The sequence below is a fragment of the Embiotoca jacksoni genome, unplaced genomic scaffold (assembly GCF_022577435.1).
Source record: "Embiotoca jacksoni isolate LCO1_2020_lvr unplaced genomic scaffold, fEmbJac1.0.p SCAF_7, whole genome shotgun sequence".
In the NCBI taxonomy this organism is placed as follows: Eukaryota; Metazoa; Chordata; class Actinopteri; family Embiotocidae; genus Embiotoca; species Embiotoca jacksoni.
In genome coordinates, this window is record NW_027185425.1 from 20,383,359 (window position 1) to 20,411,190 (window position 27,832).

General features: G+C 42.8%; 1 protein-coding gene across 12 annotated transcripts in view; it reads left to right on the forward strand.

The window, feature by feature from the left end:
- Positions 1 to 27,832, forward strand: part of epb41a (erythrocyte membrane protein band 4.1a) — an 80,947-nt gene that overhangs the window by 35,350 nt on the left and 17,765 nt on the right. For 4 of the 12 annotated variants that reach the window (XM_069176212.1, XM_069176200.1, XM_069176203.1 and 1 more), the window contains exons 7-16: positions 450 to 668; positions 1,177 to 1,264; positions 1,940 to 2,092; positions 2,401 to 2,498; positions 2,672 to 2,847; positions 4,041 to 4,288; positions 4,670 to 4,744; positions 5,643 to 5,687; positions 6,822 to 6,884; positions 10,712 to 10,882. In XM_069176212.1, coding sequence (XP_069032313.1) covers positions 450 to 668; positions 1,177 to 1,264; positions 1,940 to 2,092; positions 2,401 to 2,498; positions 2,672 to 2,847; positions 4,041 to 4,288; positions 4,670 to 4,744; positions 5,643 to 5,687; positions 6,822 to 6,884; positions 10,712 to 10,882 — 1,336 coding nt within the window. The other 8 variants (XM_069176201.1, XM_069176207.1, XM_069176204.1 and 5 more) reach the window with 8 other exon arrangements.

The following is a 27,832-nucleotide window of genomic DNA, read 5'->3' on the forward strand; positions in this document are numbered from 1 at the left end:
CTAAGAACGTCATGACAACATCGATAAACAACTTACAAAGTTCAACTTTTTTAGAGATTGAACATGAACATCATTTTACTAAAAACCCAAAACAATAAGAATCAAAATTATGATGAGTGAAATCACTCCCAGTTGAATATGAGGGGTTTTCTGTGCAGCACAGTAATATACATGCAGCAGGAGGAAGCAATAATGAAATTGCATCACCTGATCAACATAATTCAAACAGCATGTGTGCAATTTGTCCTTTTGGCTTTTGTTCCTCTTTTCTTTTTGGTCCCAACTCCACCTGTTGGTTACATACAATCTTATTTCAATAGGTAAAGATGGTTTATTTTGATTTATCTCCACAGATCCTAAAGGAACGTGTTAAACCTTTACAGGCCGGTCTCTCTGACTGTAGTCCTTCTCATCACTTCAGGTGAATGTGATCCGTGTTGTGGTTGCAGGTACTACCTGTGTCTGCAGCTGAGGAAGGACATCCTGCAGGGCCGCCTGCCCTGCTCCTTCGTCACCCTGGCCCTGCTGGGCTCCTACGCCTTGCAGTCAGAGCTGGGGGAGTACGACCCCGATGTGCACAGCGCTGAGTACGCTAAGGACATGAAGATGGCTCAGGGTCAGACCAAGGAGCTGGAGGACAAAATGATGGAGCTGCACCACACATACAGGTGACGACACCGAGAGCTTGCAGGTCTTCACTTCCTGTTCCTGAGCAAAGGAACAGTACCAATATCTCAAGTCATTCTCCAAAACAATCATATTGCAAGTGAAAAGTCAGGATTTAAAGCGACACAGACGGTGAGGTCACACATGGACTGAAATGTCTATTTCCACATTTCCTGTTAATCTCGACTGAGCTGTTAATAAAGGCAGAAAATATAACTACTTAAACAAAAAAAGTTCATTCAGGTGTTTTTGGCCTTTACTATGAAGACATGCAGCCTCAGAAATCAACAATTAACAGAAAAACTAATTTAAAATATATTCACAAAAAGATGATGTACTAAATTACATGATTTAGTCAAATGCACTGGACCTGAAACACCTGTCAGGATCTACTTATGAATGGACCTCTACGGGAGCTACACTAAAGGGGAAAGAACACCTTCCCTTCATCCAGATAAACGTCTCGGTACCTGAAGCTTCTGTTGGATGTGTTCTGTGGTGTCGCTGCAGGTCCATGAGTCCGGCCCAGGCAGACCTCATGTTTCTGGAGAACGCCAAGAAACTGTCCATGTATGGAGTGGACCTCCACCAGGCCAAGGTGAGTCCTGCTGAGCGACAACTCTGCAGCTGCTCGTCACTGTTAAACTCTGACATTAGTGATTACTTAGTGATGACTGTCCTTCTTAGATTAAATGAAACCTGTTTACTTGATAATAACCTGAATGTGACTCAGACAGAAAACTAGATCCATGTATGAAACGTGTATTTTCACTGCGATCATTTGTATGAAACGTGTATTTTCTCTGTTATCATTTGTGGCCTGAGCAGCAGGAAGTCATGTGACTGGTCAGGGTTTACAGGAGAAATCAGGTCAATCTGTTTGCATCAGAGCAGGGATTTAAAGAGAATAGAACAGCAGGAACTTTTTCAGGACTACACTGCCCCCCTGTGGAGGAATGTGAGCGGTACACACATTCACATAAAAAAATATATAAACATCCAAAAATGTAAGCATGTCATCAGATAAGTGATTCTGAGACTGAACCATTGAGTTTCTTTGATCCGTCTGATTGACAGCTTCACCACCACAACCAAGCACATCAGTTTCTTTGAATTGAGTCACTCCATGTATAAAATGTACATGTGGTGGATTGTAGGTTATCTCCTGATGGAAGTGATATCAGCCTGCGGTGGAACAACTGTCAGACGTTCCTCTCACTGGAAACTCGTCCTCTTCCTGAACTCTTTCCTTCCCTCTTGGTGTGTCTGCTAGGACCTGGACGGAGTGGACATCATGCTGGGCGTCTGCTCCAGCGGTCTGATGGTCTACAAAGACAAACTGAGGATCAACCGGTTCCCTTGGCCCAAAGTGCTCAAGGTGTCGTACAAGCGCAGCAGCTTCTTCATCAAGATCCGTCCGTCTGAGGTAGACCGTCTGAAGTCTGATTCTGTTTCCCATCCTGAACACTGAAACCACAGCTCGTGTCATTAGATAGATAGATAGATAGATAGATAGATAGATAGATAGATAGATAGATAGATAGATAGATACTTTATTAATCCCATAAGGGGACATTTGTTTTCGCTACAGCAGCATTATAGATACAAGTAAAGCAATACAACAGAGTAGAAAAAAATATTTTTTTTACTTAAAAAAATAGTTCCATTTTCAGCAGGTGTGTATGTGCGTGTGTATGTGTATGTGTGTGTGTGTGTGTGTGTGTGTTTCAACAGGTGGAACAGTACGAGAGTGCGATCGGCTTCAAACTGCCCAACTACAAGGCAGCGAAGAAGTTGTGGAAAGTGTGTGTGGAGCATCACACCTTCTTCAGGTGGAACATTTACATCTTCTCACTGTGTTGTTGAAGGAACTTCCTGTCTGAACCAGAAGATCAGTATTGGTGTGTGTGTGTGTGTGTGTGTGTGTGTGTGTGTGTGTGTGTGTGTGTGTGTGTGTGTGTGTGTGCGTGTGTGTGTGTGTGTGTGTGTGTGTGCGCATGCGCAGGCTGACCTCCACTGAGATGGCCACCACTCCCAGGAAGTTCTTGGCTCTGGGCTCCAAGTTCCGGTACAGCGGTCGGACTCAGGCTCAGACCAGACAGGCGAGCTCTCTGATCGACCGACCGGCTCCTCTGTTCCAGCGCTCCTCCAGCAAGAGGAACTCACGCAGCCTGGACGGAGGTACCACTGCTCACACACACACACACACACACACACACACACACACACACACACACACACACACACACACACACTGAAACCAGCGTGGTAGTTTTAAAGAGGGACTAACGTTGGGTTGCAGTCGTGTTTTTACGTCTTATTTTAAGGAATCTACTTTCACAACTAAAGGATGTTTTTACACTTTGTGTGTGTTGGCCATCGTGTGATTTGCTGTGGTTGTGTGGCTTCGTACACCATGTGTCTGGAATCCAGCGAACCCGTCAACATCACTGGCTTTACAAATTAGAAGTCCTTCAGGAAGATAATTCAGAGGATGAAGGAAAATGGAATGATTGATAAAGTTGCTCTGTGGCGTAAAGAATCACTTCTTTCTACCAAGTTCACCACGTGAGCACAAAACTTCTGTGTTTCACTGTCAAAATATGGAAATGCTGTTTAAATGCATCAGATCCCAGCGCTCACTGCTGCTCTGTTTGCTTCCCAGGGTTTCTGTTTCCTCTCTCTGATTCCACTTCTCTCTCTACAGCAGCACTACGTCATGTGTACTAACGTTGGTCCACATAAAAGACTAAAACATCCCATAAAATAAGAGATGAAGAGAGAGACGGTCTGGCTGGCTTTTCTATTCTCAATCCTTTGGCTGTAACTTCACTCAGTAAAGTCAAATGTTTTTCAGGTGTATGTCTACGATGTGAAATATTACTCTTAGATATTTATCAAGTTTTAATGATACACATCCTTTTTATTGGTCAAACTGAATCCATGAAGGAAAAACAGGAAGAAGGAGTTTGTGCTCAGCTGAATATCTTTTCTCTTTGATGGGACGCTTGTCGGTCGTCTTCACAACACTTCCTACAATATTCACACTGATTCTCCTTTTTACCACACAACATAACAAACAGACACACTGCACAGACACACATGGCGCACACACACACACTGCACAGATACACACACACACACACTGCACAGATACACACACACTGCACAGACACACTGCACACACACACACACACTGCACACACACACATACACACACACACACTGCACTGATACACACTGCACAGAGCTGTGGATGATCACATCAGTCATAACTTGTGGTGTTCAGCAGACATCCTGCTCTTGTGTTAAATTTGATCTAAAACATAAATAAACATGTTGTGTTCATGTTGTCTGTCCTACGTCCTCTCTAGCGATGGCGTCCACTCCTGACAACAAGTCCACTCGTCCAGTCAGCGCCCCTGTGATGTCACCGGTGTCTCCGGGGGAGGCGTCCCCGTCACCGCTGCTGCCCACCCTGCATCGCTCGGACCACCGCGACGGCTCCACATCCAAAGGTCGCCGCCACGGAGACAGGAAGGCAGAACTGAAGGCGGAAAGTCAGCGAGCCGAGTACATCAGGAGTCACAGCCCGAATAAAGAGTCCACTCCAGACATCAAGGTAGAGCGCTCCTTTCCTGTTACTCCATGTGTTTCTGATTCCATCAGGCTTTTATTCTTGTCATTGTTAAATAGGGAAGAACTTACAGCACACCTATAATCAGAGATCAGGAGGAGATGAGAGGAGGTTGTAAATATATATAAATGCAGTGAGGTTATTCTGTATTTACTGTATTCTGTGTTCATACTACAGTACAATTTAAAGAGCAGATGTGGTAATGTACAAGATCCAAACTCAGATCTCTCCACTCCACAGACACAAATATGAAATGTGCAGTGCTCAAGCAGTTCAACACAATATTATGATAAGAAGGTCAGAGGACAGTTGGTGTGCAGGTTGTAGCTCTGTGATCCTCAACGTGTGAGCTTTGTCTGCTACCAGACGGTGGCCCGGAGAGAGCGGAGGCACTCGCCCTCTGTGGCCATCACCAACGGGGAGAGAGACAGGAAGAGCCAGGTTGGTTGTGATGCATGATCGGACCAAACATGTCGGGAACAGCTAAAACCGACATACACAAAGAGAGACACTGAGGTTTATGTGAATGATACAACATCTGCATGAATGAAGAAGTATTTACATGGATCCAGGAGGATATATATTAATAGGAGAGAAAAACACAGCAGAAGGACTTCAGGCTAAAACACCAGTCATCTGATACTCTGCTAATCATTTCTGGTTCTTTATTCTGTCATGTTCGATCCCAGTGAATTGACAGTGAAGCTCAACACTTCCCGTCACATGAAATCCTTCCAGGGGCTCAAAGGGCGTAACCCATCCACCGCCTCACAGAAGCTGGAAAATAGATCAAATCCTCTATGATTACTAATGTTTGTCCACATCACTATATCAGTATCTTCTGTGGAATAATACATTTCAAGAATACAATTGCAGTTTTTTTTTATTGTCTGACAAACTCCAGTGGATTTGATATGTGAAGAATATATTGACATAAAATAATATACACATCTACATATACAGCCTAGGATGTTACAGAGAGCTGCCATTATAAAAATACTACATTCATATTGCAGTGAATCTCAACACGTTTCATTGATAGAAACTCTGATGAGCTGTTCTAGGACATAAACAACAGCTCTATGTTTTCTTAGTTGTTCATGTTACTCATCACTGTAAGTCAGGATTTCATTTACTTCCTGTATGATCGTCACATTTAGACAAAAACAGCACCTGACAGCTTTTTTACTATTTGTTGACGAGTCAAGTTGTTTGTTGGATCAGTTGTTTGTAGCGTCACAGTTTCAGATATTTAACGTCACCTAATAACCCTTCATGACGAGTATTTTTGTTGTTAGAAGTGAGATGTTAACATGTGTTTCCTGTGATGGGGGAGCAGCACTCTCTTCAGGACAAAAAGACGGAGATGGTGCGAGTGAGGAAGGTTAGCATGTGTTCTCACTGACCCGCCATGCCTGCATCACTTCACCATCAGGAGACCTTTTATTTGCCTTTCTGTTGTCTAACAGGGCTGTTACCATGGCAGCGGCACGCCGTGCTTCAGTCTCCGACTGTTTTATGATTTCTGGCTGTTTGTGTGCTTGTGAAGGCTTGTACATGTCCTCTCTGCTGTACAAAAACTTCCTGTTGGACTCGAGAGACATCAGTCCAACGTGCAAGCTGTTGTTCAGTCGCTGCAGCTGCATGAAGCTACACGTATAAAACATGTAATAATAATCCTCATCATAATAATGGTAGATCGTCCCGGTGCCCACGTCAACTTTAAAGGTGATAAGTTCATGTTGTTCCTCCAAACTGCTAAAACAGCTGATGTTGCATTAAGCAGTTGGCTCTGAATATGAATGGTGTTATTACAGTTAATAAGAAAGCTGAAGTGTGGAGCCCACAACCAATCACAGTCCAGCTGACAGCTGCAGCTGAGGTGTGATGAAGATGTGATGAAGTTCATTCTTCAGCAGGTCAAAAGATGTCAGTTCCAGTTTTGCCTGTCGACATTCATAACATGAATCAGCTGGTATGCAGTCGTATAAACGGGGAACCTCCATCTTACCGGGTTGGAGTTCATGTTTCTCAATCATGTATGATGTCATCAGTTTATTATAAGACAACTGAAATGAAAAAGTGATTTAAAAGATGTGTGAAGTTGTCTCCTTGTACACTGCACTGCCCCAACCGGCATGACCCGCATGTCAGTCCATCACAGTGTGTGTGTGTGTGTGTGTGTGTGTGTGTGTGTGTGTGTGTGTGTGTGTGTGTGTGTGTGTGTGTGTCTGTCTGCCCAGCTGCAGAGTGTGTGTGTGTGTGTGTGTGTGTGTGTGTGTGTGTGTGTGTGTGTGTGTGTGTGTGCGCGCGCAGTGTGTATCTGTGTGTTAAACTCACCTCTCACACTCTGACCTGCAGCTCTTCTTTTGTTTTTGTGCTCCGTGTCCCCGTCGTGGTCAATTCTGCTGACTCGACTAAATCCTTGATGAAAACCTTTCGGTGAATTATTATTATTATTATTATTATTATTATTATTATTTCCAACCAACTCTTCCTCTTTCCTCTTCGTCCACAGAAGAGAGCAAAGAAACTTGAGGGTGAAACTATTTATATCAGACATAGCAATTTAATGTTGGAGGTTTGTATGTTCAGTCTTCACATATCTCTACTGGATGTTTGCTGTCATGTCTTTTCTGCCTGCATGGACACTGTGTTGCTTTCAGTTTTGCTTTGACACGTCTGTTTCTTTCCTTTCTTCTTTCTTCCTTTCTTTCTTTCTTTCTTTTTTCTTGCCTTGTTTTTAGCTGAACCCTAAAGGGTTGGCATGCACTATTTTCCTCTCTGATTCTCATGCAAGTAGCTTCACTTCACTTTAAAAATGTCTTTGTCACTTCACATTTTCATTTGATGAAATATGACTGGGAAATCTCTCCTGAGGTTAAAGTTGAAACTGCAGCTGGTTCTTTGGTGCTGAAACAGAAATCCTGTGCGATACACTGAATGTAAGCAAAAGATATCCATGAAATATAATCAGCCTCAGGCTTCCCATCATCCCTGGAGGCTGAGAGTCAGCAGGTTTCTCTGAGTCTGCTCCCTTCTGTTAGATGCTTTTATCTTTTAAACTGTAATCATCCGGGTTGTTTTTGCAGACTCGGAAAAGCTGCAGTTTTCCAGAAACACAGACGAGGTTGGAGCAGATTAGTAAAGTGACCATCATGTGTTCAGTTCCCAAAATTGTACTTTCCGAGGCTGATGATACAAACAAACCAACAGATATCCTGATATTTTTCACCAAATACTTTTATATTAAAACAATATTGTAGGAAGGCCTATGATAGTTACACATTTACATTTTTGATAAATAATCATCACTAATGCTGATATGCTGACCAAAAGGAATAAGGTAAATAATAGAGCAGCAACAACAGTTTTCTGTGATGCAGCTTTTAAAAAAACAACAAAAAAAACCACTTCTGCTTTATTATGATGTTACAAAATCCCAAATCAAAGACAATATATCACAAATATATGTATCACTTGATAAATAATAACATATGTTGTTCTGACCCATCTCACCTTTGTTCACCTTGAACTGGAAGAGAATTGGACCTTTATTACATGTATTAGTGTTTGAATGACATTTCAGTTTTCATTTGTCATCACACTATTTGTTACACCCTTTCAAGTTAATGCAACACCATCAGTGAGAGGCTGTCTTTAGATAGTAGAATAATATATGATAATAATAATAATAGATCGCCCCTAACAGGTGATTAGTTCATGTTTTAACAACTACAATTGTATACCTTCAACAGCCTAAAAGTCTGATATTGCAGTAAACAACTGTCCCTTAATATCAGTGGTCCAGAAATGGTCTAAAACTGTGCACTATTATCTCCATGTTTGACTAATACAGTATTCCTCTCCCCGATGACTGCTTTTCACATTGTCTACTCGTGAAGCTGTTTGGACTACATCTGATTTCTGATGAGGTCCGACAGCATGTTTTAAGAAGAAAGCATGTTTAAGATTCTGCCTTTAGTTGCTTTACGTTTCACTTCAACAATAAACTGATGGCAAACCCTGAAAAGGAGTAGCAAATCATTTCATGTTGACCTCTGAGTCGATGGGGTTCCTCTCTTCAAACCGTGAATAGAACAACTGCTATTTATTAATATATCAAAAAGTTCTGGGACTGCCCTATAGTAGCTTTAAAATAGTAAATAGTAAAAATAGTAAAAATCCTTATTCATCTTATACTGGCCCTGAAATAAGCCTTTTTATAGCTCCTGTCTCTTTAAGGCCCCCCCCCCTCACTAAAAGCCCACTGTCTTCTGATTCGCCAACATCGAAGATGGGCGTGTCCTTGTGAGTCATGGGTGTGTCCCTGTAGTCATGGAGTGTCCCTGTGGGCGTGTCCCTGTAACTCATGGAGTGTCCCTGTGGGCGTGTCCCTGTAACTCATGGAGTGTCCCTGTGGGCGTGTCCCTGTAACTCCGGCATGCTCTACCTGGAACAGATGACCATATAATGAAAATCTGTGATGAGCCGATGTCAGCTTATTTTCTTGAAGTAATTCCTGACACACGTTTACCAGCCTCAGTTGAAACGGTGGCCATGTTTAACACCAACATCTGACATCATATTGTATGTATGATGGGAATATTTAAAGTCACCTCAACAAAAACAACTGGACCGACACTTTCACATGAACGTAAATTAAGCTCTCAGCCTGACCTTGACATAAAATATGAATCTAACTGAACCCAATACAACGTGAACTTAGTCTCTGGATATGTTTGTTTTATTCATAACTGAGATACAAGGATAAGGATATAAGGACTGTGGGAAGTGAGAGTAGTTTCAGCATCAGACCTGCTGCTCTGCAGGAGAACCGCTTCACATCAGACATTCAGACAGTCAACAGAGACACGGGTGGACATATATTATATTACCAGCTATGTGTGTCCCATTCATCCACATCAGAGAAGGAGCCTGCAGGTGAGCTGTAGTGAGTTCAACCTGTACTTCCTGCTGAGTCATCATGTCTGCTGTGGATCGGTTCTTTTCCACTTTCTTTTAATTTCCCCGTCATGTTTGTCTCTGATGTCACAGTGATTCTGCACTGTTGTTGTTGTTGTTCTCATTGGTTGTCATGGTTACTGAGGACTTCCTTCATTTCATTAATTTCCTCCATTTATGTAACTGTAACTTGTCGTCTGCTGCTCTGATCACTGACGACTGTGATCACTGTAATCACTGACGACTGTGATGACTGACGACTGTGATCAATGTGACGACTGTGATCACTGTAATCACTGACGACTGTGACGACTGACGATTGTGATCACTGTGATCACTGTAATCACTGACGACTGTGATCACTGTGACGACTGTGATCACTGTGACGACTGTGATCAGTGTGATGTGCGACATTATGTGCTGACTTCACATCATTTCAGAAGAAAGGAGACATTTGCTGACTAAACACAGAAAACACTGTTCCCCTCCAGAGCTGCAATAAAGACTACATTTAGTGTCGTTACTGACTGTTCGTGACCTCCGCAGCTCCTCTGAGCTTCCTGCCCTCAGCTCAAACTTGACTTTTATTCACTTTACATACTCAGTGCAACTCAGCCAGCAGATCCTGTGAAGTCAGCCCTCTCCTCGTTTGTGTGCAGGACAGTCGTGAAAAAGTACGACATTCAAATTGTTAGGTTTTTTTACAAGGAAATATTTGAACGCCACACAGTCTTTCAACTTTTTAGAGACAATCAAATTCAAAATAAACATATATTTTTCATAGAACAATACAAATTTTCAGTTTCAACATTTGATATGTTGTTTGGGTTTGGGTTAATGGGATTTGTAAATCATCACATTCTGTTTTTATTTACATTTTACTCAGAGTCTCAACTCTTTTGGAAACAGAGTTATATTCTGAATATAAATCATAATTTGTCCTGAAAAGCTTGTATGAATATGTCAAAGTTAATCTTTGACCTTGGCAACAGGAGGAAAAACTCAGTTTGTTGTAATCAGTGAGCTGCTGAAGCGATGCCTCATGAGTCACCACGAACCAGAGGAGCTGCTGCTGGACTTAAATATGAATCAGCGATCACAGAAGACAAATGATGACTCTTCACCATGTCTTCTTCCACGACCATGACATCCTGCCATCAGAAACCGGCAGGCCCACTATAAGTTGCTTTTGAAACAACACAAAGTCATTATATTAAAGAATAACGAGGCAACATTTTGAAAGAGATTTCCTTTTTCAATATGGGTGACTTATTATTTATCTACTCAGCAATTTGTCTCCTTTTTTCACTTCTATAATGATGTTTTTTTGAACATATAATCCCATATTTTCACTTCCTGTCCCCTCCTCCGTGCTTTCATCATCTTTTCTTGTTGCTCCCTCTCCTCCGTCTGCCTACTCTGACTCCTACGTTTGTGTTGAAGGACGTGGATAAGACCCAAACTGAGATCATGCGTCACCACACGAGCATCAGTGAGCTGAAGAGGAGTTTCATGGAGTCGGTACCGGAGCCTCGGCCCAGTGAGTGGGACAAGCGTCTCTCCACCAACTCGCCTTTCCGTACAGCGAGCATCAACGGGCAGCTGCAGCCAGCGGTGAGTGCATGAACCCGGGTGGGAGATAGGCGGCACATTACACACACGCTCGGCCGATAGAAAGCTTCACGGTTGTGGATGTTTCAGCTTCCTTCTACCTCGCTACTCCCACAGGTGACACTGATGTCATTTCTCATTTGAGTCATAGCAACATTTCAAACAGTAGACTTTCTCATCAACTGTAACATGCACATCCTCGTAATACATGTTTAAGATGCAGTGATTTCAAATGCCTGTTGATGCTGAGCTCTGTTGCTCATTGCATCACACTCATTTGGCCCATGCTCTATGAGTGACTCTTAATGAGCAGATTTAAAGTCCATAGCAACAAGTGAGAAAGAAAGAAAGAAAGAGCTACATGTCATCAAAACTAAGAATTAAAACCTTTCATTTTATGTTTTATAATGAGGAGCCAAAAATGAAAGCTGCAGGGAAATCAGACCAGAAGGCCCTGACGTCATGTGACTGAGGGGGAACGTCAGCTGTTCCAGCGCCATGACACAGAAAGCTACACTGGCAATTCAAATCAAATTAGTCACATGAAATATAACAGTGGCAGGTGTAATTTGCAACATACACAGGATTTAATATTAGTACCAAAAGGTCTTTGAAAGGCTCCATGAGCCAGTTGACAAGAAATCAATCAACCAGATCAAATTAAAAAAAACTCATGTTGGTCAGACAGAGCGTCATCATTCGGTAAAAGTACATGTTTTCATTGTGTCATATTACTAAAAAAATTAAAATGGATGAAATGACCACAAATGAATGAGCACATAGACGTCCCTCAGAGCCCCGATGGTCCGTCAGCTGCTCAGTTATCACGAGTCATACTGCACATTTCAAACTAGCATGTAGAGGCTGGCACGGGTGAGACACATCCATATCTACAGCACTGATCATGAAGTGATGTTATCGATGAACAGGAGGTGGATGTCCGCTGCACGCTGCTTCTATCGGTATATAAAACGCAGTACCTGCAGCTCTTTGACCAAAGAAGAACTCAAGGAAAGCAATTCTTCAGATTTTTCCAACCTTTCTGCTTCACTGCACACTGTGGTCAAAGATGGACTCACCTTCATCGACCGGAGATAAGGGAGAGGAGAGTGGGCCTCCACAGGCAAGGAACACCAAACCTATTACCAGGAACATTTTTCTCTAACGTGTTCACTTTGAAACAAAATAGATGAACTTCAGCTGTTGGAGGGAAAAAGAAGAGACTTTTCTTCATCTTCCATGTTGTGCTTTATCAGTGTGTCACAGTCTCTGTTTTTACACCCGGAGGAGCTGATATGAAGATGAGACGTGACTCTGCTCTTCTGGAAACCGTTCTGCTCTTCCTGTGAAGACTCTGTACTCATTGTGTTTGGTGTGTCCACTGCGTCCAGGAGGCTCGGCCAGCTCAGCGGTCAGATACTGTGTGACACAGTGTGTGTGTATCCTGGACCACTTTATCAGAGAATTCAACAAGAACTCCACCGGAGACCGGATCCTGTTGGTGGACCTCAGCTCTGCGGCAGGATAAACTCTCCCAGCTGCACATGCAGGTAGATCACAGACTTCCTGTCTGACAGGAAGCAACAGGTGAAGCTGGGAAAACACATCTGTGACCTCCAGACCATCAGCACTGTGCTTTCCCCTTTATGAGGGTCAATCAAAAGGTTCAGAGACTGTTCCTGTTGCACACCAACCCTGAGCTGCACTGTCACAGAGGAGGAGGAAGTTCCAACCTTTGTCTAAGTTTCATCATCAGCACCTGAGCACCAGACAATTTATTCTCAATTTGGGAGCGCTGGTGCAGCGGATGTGTGATTTTGCTGTGGACATTGACAGAGATCACATCAAGGTTTGTGTAAAATTCTATAAAACATCAACAGAGACCCTTGAAATGCTTCAGAAAGTCTACAGCGATGAAGCGACGAGCCGGGCGAGGTGTTCTGGTGACATTCTGGTTTCAAGAGGGGCGGAGCTTCACTGTCCAAGAGTGAAGAAGGTGCGTCGGGTCAGGAGACACCAGCTGGGATTTCTTTTGTGCCACCGTGAATTCGTCCCCCAGAGTCAGACTGTCAACGCCGAGTTCCACTGGGACATTTTGAGGGAAACATTCACTGGGAACCACCTGAACTCTGGCACCATGGCAACAGGCTCCTCCAACATGACAACTTTGTGTTCTTCTAAACTTTGATCCAAACTTTGATGTGTGCTTTCTGCTCAAGTTTCAGGTCCATGGTGAAATCGCAGATGAGCCGGACCAGCGCTCGCAGAAACGTTAGTAACTCGGGTGCTGATGGTGATCAAGCGATACATTTTGGAAAAAGGTCTAAAAGGTTCTAGCGTTCTTCTGCTCAGAGAACGTCACTGTGATTCACACACAACAGGAGCAGAACTCTGAACTCTTTGATCAACCCTCGCACTCCTCTCCCTCTACACTAGCTGCACCAACACCTGGTGGAGGTGGAGGTAGACCTCAGACAGACCCCAGCTCCACCTCCTCCATCACCATGAGTGACCACCAGCTGACCTTGTGGAGTCCTGCTGCTTCCTGCTCCTTCATCACCCAGCAGAACATCATCATCCTCACCAAGAAGGCTCCACAGAGGAAGAACTTCAACCTGCCTTCAATGATGGTGCAATTCTCCACCATCATCACTGAGTCCACCTCCACCTCCTCCCCCACCGTCTGGTACTCCGCTGTCACTGACCAGGACCTGCAACCTGCCGTCCCTCCAGAACCTGCAATCTGCCTTCCCTCCAGGACCTCCAAGACCTGCCGTCCCACCAGGACCTGAAACTGGCATCCCTCCTGGACCTCCAAACCTGCCGTCCCTCCAGGACCCCCTGGACCTCCTGGACCTGCAGGACCTCGGGGACCTCCGGGACCTGCCGTCCCTCCAGGACCATCATGCCCTACAGTTCCAGCGTCGTTGCTGAAACCTCTCCCCTCAGTATCGTCCCGACTGCAGCCTCATCGACACAGTTCAGGAGCCCCGCTGATGAGACTCTCCTCCACTCGTAGACACCACACATGATATTAACGTGAAGTCTTATATTATTTCACACATCTGAGAACCTTTGTACTTCTTTCAAATTTTTTATCGTTACGTGTCTTATTTTTTCTTTTTTTACTCTGTGATTGTTTGGCATCACTACACAAACACAAGCTGTTTGTATGTGAAAACTTCTTTGTCAATAAATGTGATTGTGATTCTAAAATATGTTGTTGACCGTGAAGAATGTGATAAATGTCGAATATGTTGACATGTCGAACTGTGCACTGATCCTCCACTGAGGACAGTGAGGCTGTCAGCTTCTCCATGTCATCCCACTGCTTTAGCATGAAAATACCTGCAACCATGGATACACAGAGTCTTTGGGATGTGCTGTTAAGTCTGCTGATGTGAGGATGGCTTGTGTGTGTGCTGCTTTCAGAGTAGTTGGAGGTGTGTCTGAGGGGACGGCTTCTGACAGCTCCACCCTGTCCAGTGTTTCTTTATGAGCAACAAAGAATGGCACCTAAAGGCTGCGGCATCGACCAGCGAGCTTCACCACGTTTGGGCTCCAATGCAATCTGAAGCGATCAGTATGCTTCAAACCAACTAGTTTGTAAAAGTGTTTCAAACCTGAGTAAAGTCCTTCCAAGCAAACTTTACAGCATTATACAGAGGAACCCAACAATTCAACAATTCACATGTAATGTAGAGGGCGGAAAAACTCCCCTTTAAGGGAGAAAAGCCTCCAACAAAGGGAAGGAAAACAGAACAAGGAAAGTTAACTGTGGACCAAAGTGGAACCGACCACACGCGCACAAACAAATACATGCATGCGAGGGTGGTACTAAGAAAACGGTGACTTTTCCCAGAGTCACTACATATTTTAGATGGCTCATTAAGAAAAGCATCAGACAGCAGGAGAGGGAGAGACAGCCATGTTGTGGTAATCAGCCACCTGCTCACTGTCACTGCTGATATCTTCATCATCATTCAAACACTGAGGCAGCCATCAGTGGAGCATCACAGATTCACTTCACATCAATGACTCGATTCTAAAAGGTTATGATGTGTCCTCAGAATTCATGATGAATGTGTGTAACTGCAGACACCAGAGAGGTGGAGCAGAGCGCAGACTGGTCCAGCACTGCTGAAAGTGGACTCGGTGTTTGTTGATGGCCTTCTTGTTAGTTTGTCGACTCAGTTCCGAGTTCATATTGTGGACTGTGGTATCTTTGTTGTTGTAACTGTGGACTGTAATATCAGTTACCTTTCATCCGTCTGACACCCCGTTTGAAGCATACTGCCGTTCCTCTCCTCTGGCACCACTCCCATGGCTGCAGCTCTGCCGCTCTGCTTCAGTTGCCCATCAGCTGCATGGCTGGTTATGAACTCGCATGTCTCATGGCTCTCTGATATGACAGATATATGATAAGTAAGATCAATGAGTAGAATCCAGAAGACTTTTCATCTGTCTCACCCTCCAATTCTCCTTCCTGTACCCCCCCGATGTCTGTACGTGTTCTTCTGTCTGTGTCCTGTATGTGTGCCACCTCTGTTCTCATGTCTTCCCTGTAAAAGTCTGGGCCTGTTTCACCCGTCAGATCACCTCCGACTCATTCTTGCCCCCACCCATCTCCCCTGCCCCCCCATCCTCCGTCACACACTCACTAAATATCACTGGAGGTCAGTCTGATGATCTTCTGGTGTTTCCCTCCGGCTCTCAGCTCTCCTGTAGCCACAAGCTGAAGACTCACTTCTTGTCCCAGACATGAGGATATTTTATTTTTGGAATACTGCAGCACTTTCACCTCCGTCCTTTTGTCTCCTCATCACCTCCGTCCTTCTGTCTCCTCATCACCTCCGTCCTTCTGTCTCCTCATCACCTCCGTCCTTCTGTCTCCTCTTCACCTCTGTCCTCCTCTTCCTCTGCTGCTCTGTCCTCCTCTTTCTCTCTTGCTCTGTCCTCCTCTTCCTCTGCCTCGCTGTCTTCCTCTTCCTCTGCCTCTCTGTCTTCCTCTTCCTCTGCCTCTCTGTCTTCCTCTTCCTCTGTGTCTTCCTCTTCCTCTGCTGCTCTGTCCTCCTCTTCCTCTGCCTCTCCATCCTCCTCTTCCTCTCCTGCTCTGTCCTCCTCTTCCTCTGCCTCTCCGTCCTCCTCTTCCTCTGCTGCTCTGTCCTCCTCTTTCTCTGCCACTCTGTCCCCCGGTACAGCCTGATAACATCACTTCACTTGTCCTCTACCTGCTGTGTTCTCAGTGGCTGTCTGTCCTCACACTGATTAATGATGGAGAACTTTTAGTGAACATTTGATATGATTTGATTTTGGTAATTAGTATTCCTGCTGACTAAGAGATGAAGAAAATGGTCACATTGTTGTAAATAGCAGCTGTAACTCACGCTGCTCTAAGAATGCTGTCTGTCAGCTTTCCCATTGTAGTGCTGCACCTTCAGCGAACAGTGAAGAGACGTTTCACCCGGTGGACCAAAGGCCTCGTGTTTCTGGTCAGTGGGCATCGCTAACTGTGGCTACCAGGTTGATCAGCTTTAGTTAGCAACCCAATCATCTGAATTTGTTCAAAACTTAATCTAATTGAGACATTTTAAATGTTGATGTCAAAAGTCAAAGTATATATTCAAATGAGAACACTGAAAAAAGGTCCTCAGAAGGATTTGATGGCTTCATAAACAATATAATGCTAATCCATAGCATCAAACCACCATGTCCTGCTCAGTCCGTCCCTCTGAACTGTCTGCTGGGTGCGTCGCAAGGGAACCTGAAATCCTTCTTCAGTTGCACTAATTGTGTAACGGTGGAATTAAAAGACACACTTGAGGTGAAGTCACATTTGTAGCTCCACTAACCTGTTTGATATGACAGGAAGTCCATAACCTGGTCATGATAAAAGGATGAGCTTACTGTGGTGATTCAAGCTGAGTCATGAAGTTCACAGTGAATTGTCTCTGTCTGTCCTCTCCATGCTGAACAGAGCCTCCCCTTCCTGAACCCTCTCTCCATCTGTGTTCCCTCTGTCCCCCATCCTCCTTCTGTCAGCTGACCATGTTCCACTTGTCTGTTCATTGTTATCTGTCTCTCTTGGTCTGCTGCTGCTGAGCACAGCGAGGGAGGCAGTCTCTGTTTGGACGCAAGGTAAGAGCTTGTAGTTTGTCCCCAGCGCCCGGGGGACCTCCGCTGTGCAGACAGGACTGCCTGCTGGAAGAAGATGAGAAAGACAGTGAGGTTGAATGGATTGATGATGATGATGATGATGATGATGATGATGATGATGACAACGATGAGGAGGATGAAGAGGAAGGACAAGCTCGTGGTCACACTCTAAAGGTGGCGATCAGTGTGCCAGATGAGGCGAGAGGTTTGGTGAACCCAGCCAGGCTCAGGCACTCCCAGATGTCCTTCTTCCTGTCAGGGCTGCTGGTGATGGCCCTCACCATGCTGTGGCTGGCCTTTATTTGAAGGAGATCCCTGAACATGTAAATCTGCCTCTGGTCATCTACAGACTGCTGAATTAATGTGCTGTTCTGTCCTTCTACCTTGAAGTCATCATTCTGTTCTTTGTACCTTCGTTTGACCTGAAGTGGCAGGACTCAAAAAGAAATGTTCTCTTCAAAGTGAGCCTGTTGAACTTTTGCTGAACAGCAGCCACGGTGGCCTGTGGTGGCAGCAGACCTTTGCTCAGCCCTTCTCCCACTTGGGCACTTTTGCTGTGCCTGTCAAACCCTTTTAAAATGGTAATGGTGGAAAATCTTTGTTGGGAAAATATATTCTGAGACAATGAGAGAGCAGTAGAGGAATTTTGACAGATGATAAGACAACTGCTTTTATTGGCTTTAACTTTCCCCCATGCTGACCAAGCATCTCTACATACCTCCATACATGATACTGTGCCATAATAAAGACCTGAGGCGAAGGCCTGGGACACACTGCCTGCATGGCGTGTACGTTAGAGTACGTCTCAGCCTGTCAGTCCAACCACTGAAACAATCATTTCTCTTCTCTCTTCTCTAATGACCATTAGTATTAGTATTTTTGAGGTCCGACAAAGTGACGAGTTGTAACCAAAAAACAGTCACGTGGGTTGTGTTTACCCTTCGAACAGTGCGGGACACACAGATACACACGGACACACACACACACACACACACACACACACACACACACACACACACACACACACACACACACACACACACACACCGACACAAAGAGAGAGAGCCAAAAAGACCACCCGCCCCTCACCTGGTGAAAAGTCTACATGATATAATAGGAGGCTTCACTGTTTTTACTATGATCATACAGTACAAATGTGATCACAGATGGTTTCCCTGTATATTTCAGCTGGGAATCGAGCGCCGCATGCGTGAAAAATAGGTGTCGGGTCGATTTTATTAATGAAGCAACACGCGTGTCAGCGGGCAGTGTGTCTGCTCGCATCCGTTAATAAGGACTCCGAAGTGAAATGACGCCACGCAGCCAGTGTGTTCCCGGCAACAGTTAACGAACTATGTAGAAGCCATAGAAACTAATGAGCAGCATTACTGTTGTGTAATGGGAGTTGGTTTCCCTACCAATGCAGCACATTACAGTAAATTCATATGATTACTACTATTTTGCTCTAACGTAACATTGGTTAGATACATATAACCCTGTTTCCCAAAAAGTTGGGATGCTGTGTAAAATGTAAATAAAATCTGAGTGCAATAATTTCCAAATCACAAAACAATATATAATTGAAAATAGACTAAAGAAAACATACCAAATGTTGAAACTGAGAAAGTTGATTGTTCTATTTAAATGTTTATTTTAAATTTGAAAATGAATTTGATGGCAGAAACACGTCTTAAAAAGTTGTGACAGGGTCAACAAAAAGGGTCAAAAGAATTAGTGGTTCTATGGTTCATAATATCTATGGTTCTATGTGGTTCTATGGTTCATAATATCATTAAAAGATTCAGAGAATCTGGAGAAATCTCTGAACACAAGGGACAAGGCTGGAAACCAATATTGGATGGTGGTGATCTTCAAGCCTTCAGGCAGCACTGCATTAAAAACACACTATTCTGGAGTGGAAATCACTGCATGGGCTCAGGAACACTTGTGAAAACCATCGTCTGTGAACACAGTTCATCGCTGCGTCCACAAATGCAGGTTAAAACTCTCCAAAGAGGAAACCAGATAGGAACATGATCCAGAAACACCGCCGCCTTCTCTGGACCGAGATCATTGAAGATGGACTGAGGTTCCTATACATTTACAGTGTTGATAAAAGAAGTGATGCAACAACAGTGGTAAACATGATCCTGTCACAACTGTTTTAAGATGTGTTGCTGCCATCGAATTCAAAATGAACATGTATTTTCCAGAAAAAAAGTCGTCCTTTTAACATTTGATATGTTGTTTTTGTTCTGTGTTTCATCAAATATGGGTTTATGTGATTTGCAAATCCTCACATTCTGATTTTGTTTACATTTTACACAGCGTCCCAACTTTGTGACTATAGGAAATCATAATTGGACACATATAGGTTTGACTTATAGTGTATTATCATATTATTATTGTTTCTCTGGTTCTTGCCAGCTCCAATTGGTCAATGGCCATTCACAGGGAAAGTATTAATAAAAAGATAATTTACCGAGCAGTTAGTATAACTGTAATATATACAGGATGCTAAAATAGTAAACAATGTCATAAAGACAGTAAAACCATTCAGTAATGTTAAATGCAGCAGTATGAATCTGTTTTACCTTAAACTACTGATCATCCCAGATCACGTAAGACTGTGGCATCAAAACCCCAGAAGGTATACAAGAAACCGTGTTTTTTATTGTTTAGGAGGAGAATGAAGTGACATTTCCTGTTTCAAACTTTACATTGTCTCACTTAAAGAATTTAGCATTTTGTTTTTCAGAAAAAAGTTTCTATTCAGTCTCAGAAATGTAATGTGATATCAAAATATTGATGTTTGCATTCTGCAGGAAGAAAGCTTTCTGCTTGCACTGTATGTATGTTCTACTTAGGAGTTCACATGTTCTGCTGTTTAGAAGATGTCCAGTGGACGACAGCTCTGTTGGAAGTTGCATGTTAAATTTTAAAATCGATTTCTCTTCCACATCTGTGTTATACAACCCTGGACAATATTCACTCTATCGCCAGTCACATGACCAAAGCTCTCAGACATGTGAGGAATGTGTGCAGCTCAGCAGAGTGTTGTTGAGACTGGCATGCTTAAACCTTGTGTTGATATTGGACCAAGTATCTGACAATCAGGCCAAGTGGAAGGAAGAGAAAAGGTTTTACTCAGGAATGCATCACAGCAATTTTTTACTGTTTCAAGTTACATGTTGTGAAACAAATCTTGATTCTGATGTCTGTAACAACTGGAGCCCTGATCTATGACTGAGTCCTCCATGTAGATACAACCATGATGTGATGCTAGAAAGATATAAAACTCTACAGATCCAAGTAGAGTCATTATTTGTGTAGTTTTCCAGAAGGCTAGGAACATAAACAACGTTTGGTTCGCTGACTGTCTGTAATGACTGAGCTTAATGTTTGGAGGTCGTAGCTGGGGAAGTACAGCATAGTGTCAACAGAACCAGTACTATAAATAATTCAGTGGGTTCTGAAAGGGTGTCTTGATTCTGACCAGAGATACAGAGACTTCATTGGATGATGATGTCCAGCCTCGTGCAGTCCTGCTGTTGTCATGAACCTTCAGAGAGCTTTAAATGGAGTCGCTGCACTTATCAAAGCACGGCGTACTTGTTTACATGATGTCGCCCTCAGCTATCAAAAAAGCTTTTGGTTGCATGACTGCTCAAGTTGTTCTTTGTCAAGTGACAATATGCAACTTCTTGGGCATTTTTGTCAGAAGCTAATCTTGTAGAAATCCTGCCCAAAGACCTGCCACTCACGATGAATCATGCTGTGTTGAACAACTCCCACCCTGAAGGCCTGGGTACAACTTCAACATTTACATTCAGTTGGTTTCAGTGGAATAATCACGATAGCACATTCCTCCACTGAAGCAAAGGAAAGCCATGTAGCCGTACTGCTGATCTTCACCAGAACAGAGACAGCAGGTCCAAAAAGAAACTTCAACAACCTCTCTCAGAGTGTAATATTCCACAAGTTAGACCAAACATAAAGCCGATATTTGCCTTGTATTACTCACTGGATTTTGACCAAATAGACTATGTACAGATGGTACAGGTGTTTAAAATGGCTGCCCACTCAGAGCAAATTTTCACTGCATCTAAAAATCACTTCATGCTGTGTCTAAACAGGCCGAGTGACCAGTGTAGAAATCCACCAACATTCAAATTACTACTGTTAATCAATGATATCTACACCTAGAGGTAGATTATTTAAAAAAAAAAAAAAAAAAAAAAAAAAAAAAAAACAGAAGAATATTTGACATGAATGTTGACAAGAGGCAGTAAGTAAATACAGCAGTAAATACAGCAGTAAATAAAGGTAAATACAGCAGTAAATAAAGGTAAATACAGCAGTAAATACAGCAGTAAATAAATCAGTAAATACAGCAGTAAATACAGCAGTAAATAAATCAGTAAATACAGCAGTAAATAAAGCAGTAAATACAGCAGTAAATAAAGCAGTAAATACAGCAGTAAATAAAGGTAAATACATCAGTAAATACAGCAGTAAATGAAAGTAAATACAGCAGTAAATAAAGCAGTAAATACAGCAGTAAATAAAGGTAAATACAGCAGTAAATGAAAGTAAATACAGCAGTAAATACAGGTAAATACAGCAGTAAATACAGCAGTGAATACATCAGTGAATACATTAGTGAATACATTAGTGGATAAAGCGGTAGAAGAACAGCTTGGAAGGGTTAGGGTTGCAGGATCACTCTCTCCAGCTCTCTCCAGCTCTGAACATTACCCAAAAGAAGTCTGGTGTATGTTAAAGAGGACTTAGTTGATGGTGGCGGTTCTGTTGAAGCCTGCTGTTTATTTGAAGTGGAACTACACAACCTGAAAGCTGCAAGCTGCACAGCGTAACAGGACCGGCCTGCTGCTTCTGGATTTAATGCCAGCGCTGGCAAAAAGAACAAATGCATTGTTTTGTGGTCATTCCTTTGCTAGTTTGATTCATACAGAGTATGAGGTGTGCACTACATCTGTGGCAATTAACCATATTCTTGCAAACTCAAGTAAGATACTGCTGAAGGCATTAAAGGCTCTTACCTACGGAGGCTTTTCAGTAAATATTACCAAGCTTCTAGTGATCACAATGAAATTCTTACAGACATAAACAGTGTTAAAACTAAATGGTAAATGTCTTTTCAGCTTAGAGGTCTGAAAGCGCTAGACAACTTTTGTCTCCCATTCATTAATTCACATACATACACACACACGCACGCACGCACACACACACACACACATTCACACACGCACACACACACACACACATTCACACACCCAGAACTTACACGCTGGATGTTTGTCTGCCATCGGGGGCAACTTTGGGTCCAGTGTCTTCCCCAAGGACACTTTGTCAGGTGGTATTGAGAAGGCAGGTGATTGGTGGACAACCCTCTCAACCATCTGTGGCTCACGTGATGAAGATTAGCTGGTGGAGACTGACTGATACAGCTGGACGTACTCACTGCGGAGACGTTAGCTCTACAAACTATTGGACTGGACTCGGCTGCTGTAGATATGCAGTTCTCCTCCACACTCACTGTTGAATTGTACTGCCTGAAGAATAGCGAAGGAACGATGTGGAGTTAAATGGGCCGGTACCACAATCAGTAGACAGTAGACTGAAGATACTTTTACTGCTGCACACAGAGTCTGGCGGTTTTCTGCTCTAGTTTGGAAGGTAATAATAAGACTACCTTTAGTGCTTGTTAGCACTGACGACTGTCAGTGACTGAAATAAGTTTACAGCATCAACATCATCTCCCATTTCTTCAAACAACATGCATGTCGTCCCTCCTACTCACTGACCGAACAGCAACACTCTCCATTCAAAAAACTTATGACCGTACCGATACATGATTTATCAGGTCTAAAATGTTTACAGCCCCTAAACCATCTTAGAGGAATTCATTACCATATATCATGAATTCTGCAGCTTTCTGAATGCCCTATCCAGAATATGGATGATATTTATGATGAAATATGATGAAAATGATGAACAGAAATGTTGACTGTCTCATTTTAAATGACCTCCAGAGAAGTCTCCACGATAATGTTGGTTGAACTGTAATACAAGTCTGTTTACTACTTTACTACAACTCTGCTATTGACCTACATTTATGCGTAGCTGAGTGTGCATGCTGAATAATATACATGTCCTTTTGATGGGTGTGCACACATCCACACGGGTCATTGATTCTGGGATAGTTATGTAAGCTTGTACATGCCACTGTGATAACTACACAATAAGAACATTTTGCTTGTTGTTTTCTGATTATCGTAACTTTCTAGATCAACTGTAACTTTGTCATTATTCATTTAAACCTATGTAAGGTGTCAAGTAGTTGCTATAAAAATAATAAAATCTAATGTGTATGTTTGAATATAGTACAATTGTGGTCCCCTCTCTCTCTCATTGACTGTACCTTCACTTAATTTTCAATTCAGTTTGATCAATATAGTTATAGTAATAATATATTTCAAATAGTAAAGCTCTTACAACAGAACCTTGCAATGTTAAAACAATGAGCGATAACTACCGGCCAAAAGCACACTTTTAACAGGAAAGAAACCTGGTCGACCACCTGCCTGGAGGGGTTGGAGTGAGGGGAGAGCAGAGAGAGAAAACAGCAGCATAGAGATGAAGGAGATAATAAAACCACCACTGATGTGCAGGAGCAAAGACAACTCGAAAGAGACAACAAGCAACACTACAGGAGAGAGAGACATTAAGATTCAATGGTGACATACAGTATAAATTCATCGAGTGAAAAAGAGAGGAACGGAGCTCAGTGCATCATGGGAGGTCTCCCTGCAGTTGAGACCTAACAGCATAACTAAGGGATGAATCAGGGTCACAGAGACGTTTGGAAACTCTCAAACCACAAGCAGGCAGCACTCAGAGAGAGAAGATCTGTCAGGATGATGTGGTTCTAGAAGATCTGTCAGGATGATGTGGTTCTAGAAGATCTGTCAGGATGATGTGGTTCTAGAAGATCTGTCAGGATGATGTGGTTCTAGAAAATCTTTCAGGATGACGTGGTTCTAGAAAATCTTTCAGGATGACGTGGTTCTATAAGATCTGTCAGGTTGACGTGGTTCTATAAGATCTGTCAGGTTGACGTGGTTCTATAAGATCTGTCAGGATGACGTGGTTCTATGAGATCTGTCAGGATGATGTGGTTCTATGAGATCTGTCAGGATGATGTGGTTCTATGAGATCTGTCAGGATGATGTGGTTCGCTAAGATCTCTGAGATAAGGTGGAGCCTGGTCATGAAGAACTTTGTAAATCAGCAGGAGAATTTTAAATTCTATTTTTGATTTAACAGGAAAACAATGAAGAGAAGCTAAAACTAGAGAAATATGATCTCTAAATCCCGTCAGTAATCTTACTGCAGCATTTTGGATCAGCTGCAGGTTTTTAATGAGTAATTTGGACGTTCTAACAACAAGGAATTATAATAATCCAGCGTAGAAGTAACAAGTTTCTGCCTGAGGCAGGACTTTCCTGATTTTATTAATATTACGTAGATGAAAGAAGGCAGTTCTGGAGATTTGCTTTATATGGTGCCTAAAGGACAAATCCTCATCAAATATGACTCCAAGGTTCCTCACAGTTTTACTGGAGACCAAGACAACGTCATCTAGAGGAACTAAGTGATTACAGAAAGAGTTTCTGAGGTGTTTAGGACCAAGTACAATAACTTCTGTTTTGTCTGAATTTAGAAGCAGATTGTTGGTCATCCAGGCCTTTGTCTTTCAGACATTCTTCAAGTTTTACTAACAAATTTGTTTCTTCTGGTTTTATAGAAAGATATAGCTGAGTTCCATCTGCATAACAATGGAAGTTGATGCAGTGTTTCCTGATGATATCGCTTAATAGAAACATGTATAATATGAAAAGCATTGGACCGAGTACAGAACCCCGTGGAACTCCATAACTAACTTTTGTGCACATGGAAGAGTCATCATGAACAAACTGAAGTCTATCGAATAGACATGATTTAAACCACCCTCGTGAAGTTCCTTTTATCTCAATGACATGTTCCACTCTGTAATAAAAGGCTGTGATCAATCTTGTCTAATGCAGCCTTGAGGTCCAGCAGGACTCGTATACAGAGTAGTCCACTGTCTGCGGTTTCCTCTCTGTCTGTGGCCACAATGGGGGGAAATGTAATCCGTGCCAAAGGTTTTATTTATGACCACAGAAAGGAAGCAGGCTAAGAAAGCAAACTAAGTGACGTGTTCTGTCTGTCCTGCTTGTTTGAAGAACTTCAACAGATTGGATTTTCCTTGCATCAGAGGTTCCACTCCTCGTAGCATTAGCTCCCATGATGTGCACAAAACTCCAGATGCTACAGGCTTCACTGCTTGACCTGAATGATTGACATCTCTCTCTCTCTCTTTAATCAGTTATAAATTGTGGGCCCGGCTTCAGTTTTTTTTCACTGTGATTGCAGTCTGGACACGCTGTTCGTATCAGCCACTCTGAAGGGCAGACCAATCAGTGACCAGTGTCGGTGGTTAACCGCGTTTGTCCTTCTCCTCCTTCACTGTGATTGGACGGCTGGTGACAGTGACGAGAGCTGCGTTAACATTTTTTAACTCACTGACCGAAAAAAAAAATTGCCCAACATTCAGCGCAGAATAAACACTCAGCACCTCGTCAAGCTGCTGGTGTTCATTAAAACAATTTTTAAAAAAATATGTTGCACTCAGGAAAAAACGCTTTGGTGGACACAATAGTTGAAAAGTGGTGGCAGTGTCGGCTGCTGATTGGTTCAAATTAAGCCGAGGTCTACGCCCAGTAGGATGGAATGACAGACCACAGATCCACTGTGTATATTTGGGTCTGAGGATGCCAGGCTTGTAAAATTCATCAAAGATAAGTTAACAAGCAATTCACTCGTAATTTTAATGGGAAAGAAAAGAATGGTCCTGTTGTGGCAGCAAACTCAGCCCTCGTTATAACTACAGATGTTGTCTTGCCACCAGTTCTTAGCAATGTCACCGTGCTGTAAACAGTCTCTGATGTTGTTGCTCACTGGTTCAGACATAAAGCTTTAAGCCCCTCTGGCTCTGTCTCATCACAAAGAAAAATCTGGAATAAATGCTCCTCAGCACACAGGTGTGGATTTAAAAGAACACAATTAGACCTGAATTCATTACAAAGGTCTAACAGGAGAATTTCCTCACCTCATGATCTTATTTATTCTGGGATCATCCAATCTTTCTGCCCTGAGGAACACTTCCTCACAAGTTTCCAAAGTAATTCCCCCTCCACAGCAGCAGGTGGCACTATGAGTCAGTCTAAATGAGCCAGTGTTCTGCTACACTGCTGATAACTGCATGCCTGAGAGATACCAGACATGTTGGAATGGTTTCGAAGGAAAAGTACTGGATGAAAATGATGCAATATTCTTTACATGTTCATCAATAATAGTAAATCGTTAGTCTATGTCTATGGTACATGAACGTTTAGAGTTATTAGACTAAGACAGCTGAACATTTGTGGAGGAGAACTCGCTGTATTTATAGTCAGACAGTTATAAATTAAGTGTTCTACAGTTCTGAAATGTGGTTTCCAAATGCGACTACTGAATGGGTGTCAAGTTGATAAAATAAAATGTTTAAATTCTCCTTCAGTTTTATTTGATGTGTCCTTTCTGAGTGTAAGGTGTGGATGTACGGATGATTACAGCTGTCAAGTGCTTTAGCTTAGGTCCTAATGAAGTCTCTTAAATCAGTAGTAGTGTTTTTAGTCCTGGCTGTGGAGCGTTCATCCCTCCTAACATGCAGTTTACCGCTGTGGGACTCCGTTAACTCTGTACCATGTGTCTGTGCTGCCACAACAGCCTGAACATGAGCTTTGTTGTCTTTATGGTCATAGTTCATTTTACTTTCATGTACATGTGTGTCAGAAATTGAAACACACATTCATGTGTTTTTATTATTACTTTGCTATTTCTTTCATTAAAGAGGCACACTGAAAACCTTCAAATATGGAATCACACAAAGTTCCATATTTGGCCCCTGCCATCATGACATCTGGACTTCTGCAAGAAAAATCATGAAAATCACATTTTTCATCCTTACTTGATTATTTCTGTTTCTGTTCAGTACATCACATGACTTCCTCTCCTGGTACCAACAGCTTCAACGATGAGGCTGTTTCCACCTGGCTTCATCAATCTGTCCTGATCCGTTCTGGTGAGATCGGATCACAAGTGGTCAGCTTTAAGCCGTGCGTTCACACCTGGCATTAATATATGTGTCTCAAGTGACCACATGTGATTGATTTCACTTCTTCACTCTATATACAAATAAGCACGTAGGCAACATAAAGAATATATACAAATAAGCACAAGAAAGCAAACAGATACTTAAGAAGAAGAGTTTAAGCAACCAGTATTTAACAAAATGTTACTATGAGCATTTCACGTTTGTAAATGTCTGAAAATCCCAGTTTGTAATTCATAACCTGAACCGTCAGGACCCGATTGGTTCGGGTCAGACTAATGAATGGTTACAGCCTGTTGAGTTCTGTTGCTGTGGATCAAGAACCTGCCTGAAGGGGTGGAGGGTGGCAAGAGAAGACAAACCCAGAGGGGGCTGTGGTGAAACAAGCCTCACATCGCAGCCTGTGTTTCAATTCACTGATCAGCTGCTTTATAACTGCAAGTTTTTAGTACATCTCTCCTGCTGTCAGCACAGTTCAGCTGCACTCAGCAGAATCACAGGAGATTAAATAAAAGAAGAGCAGGTACAGATCTTCA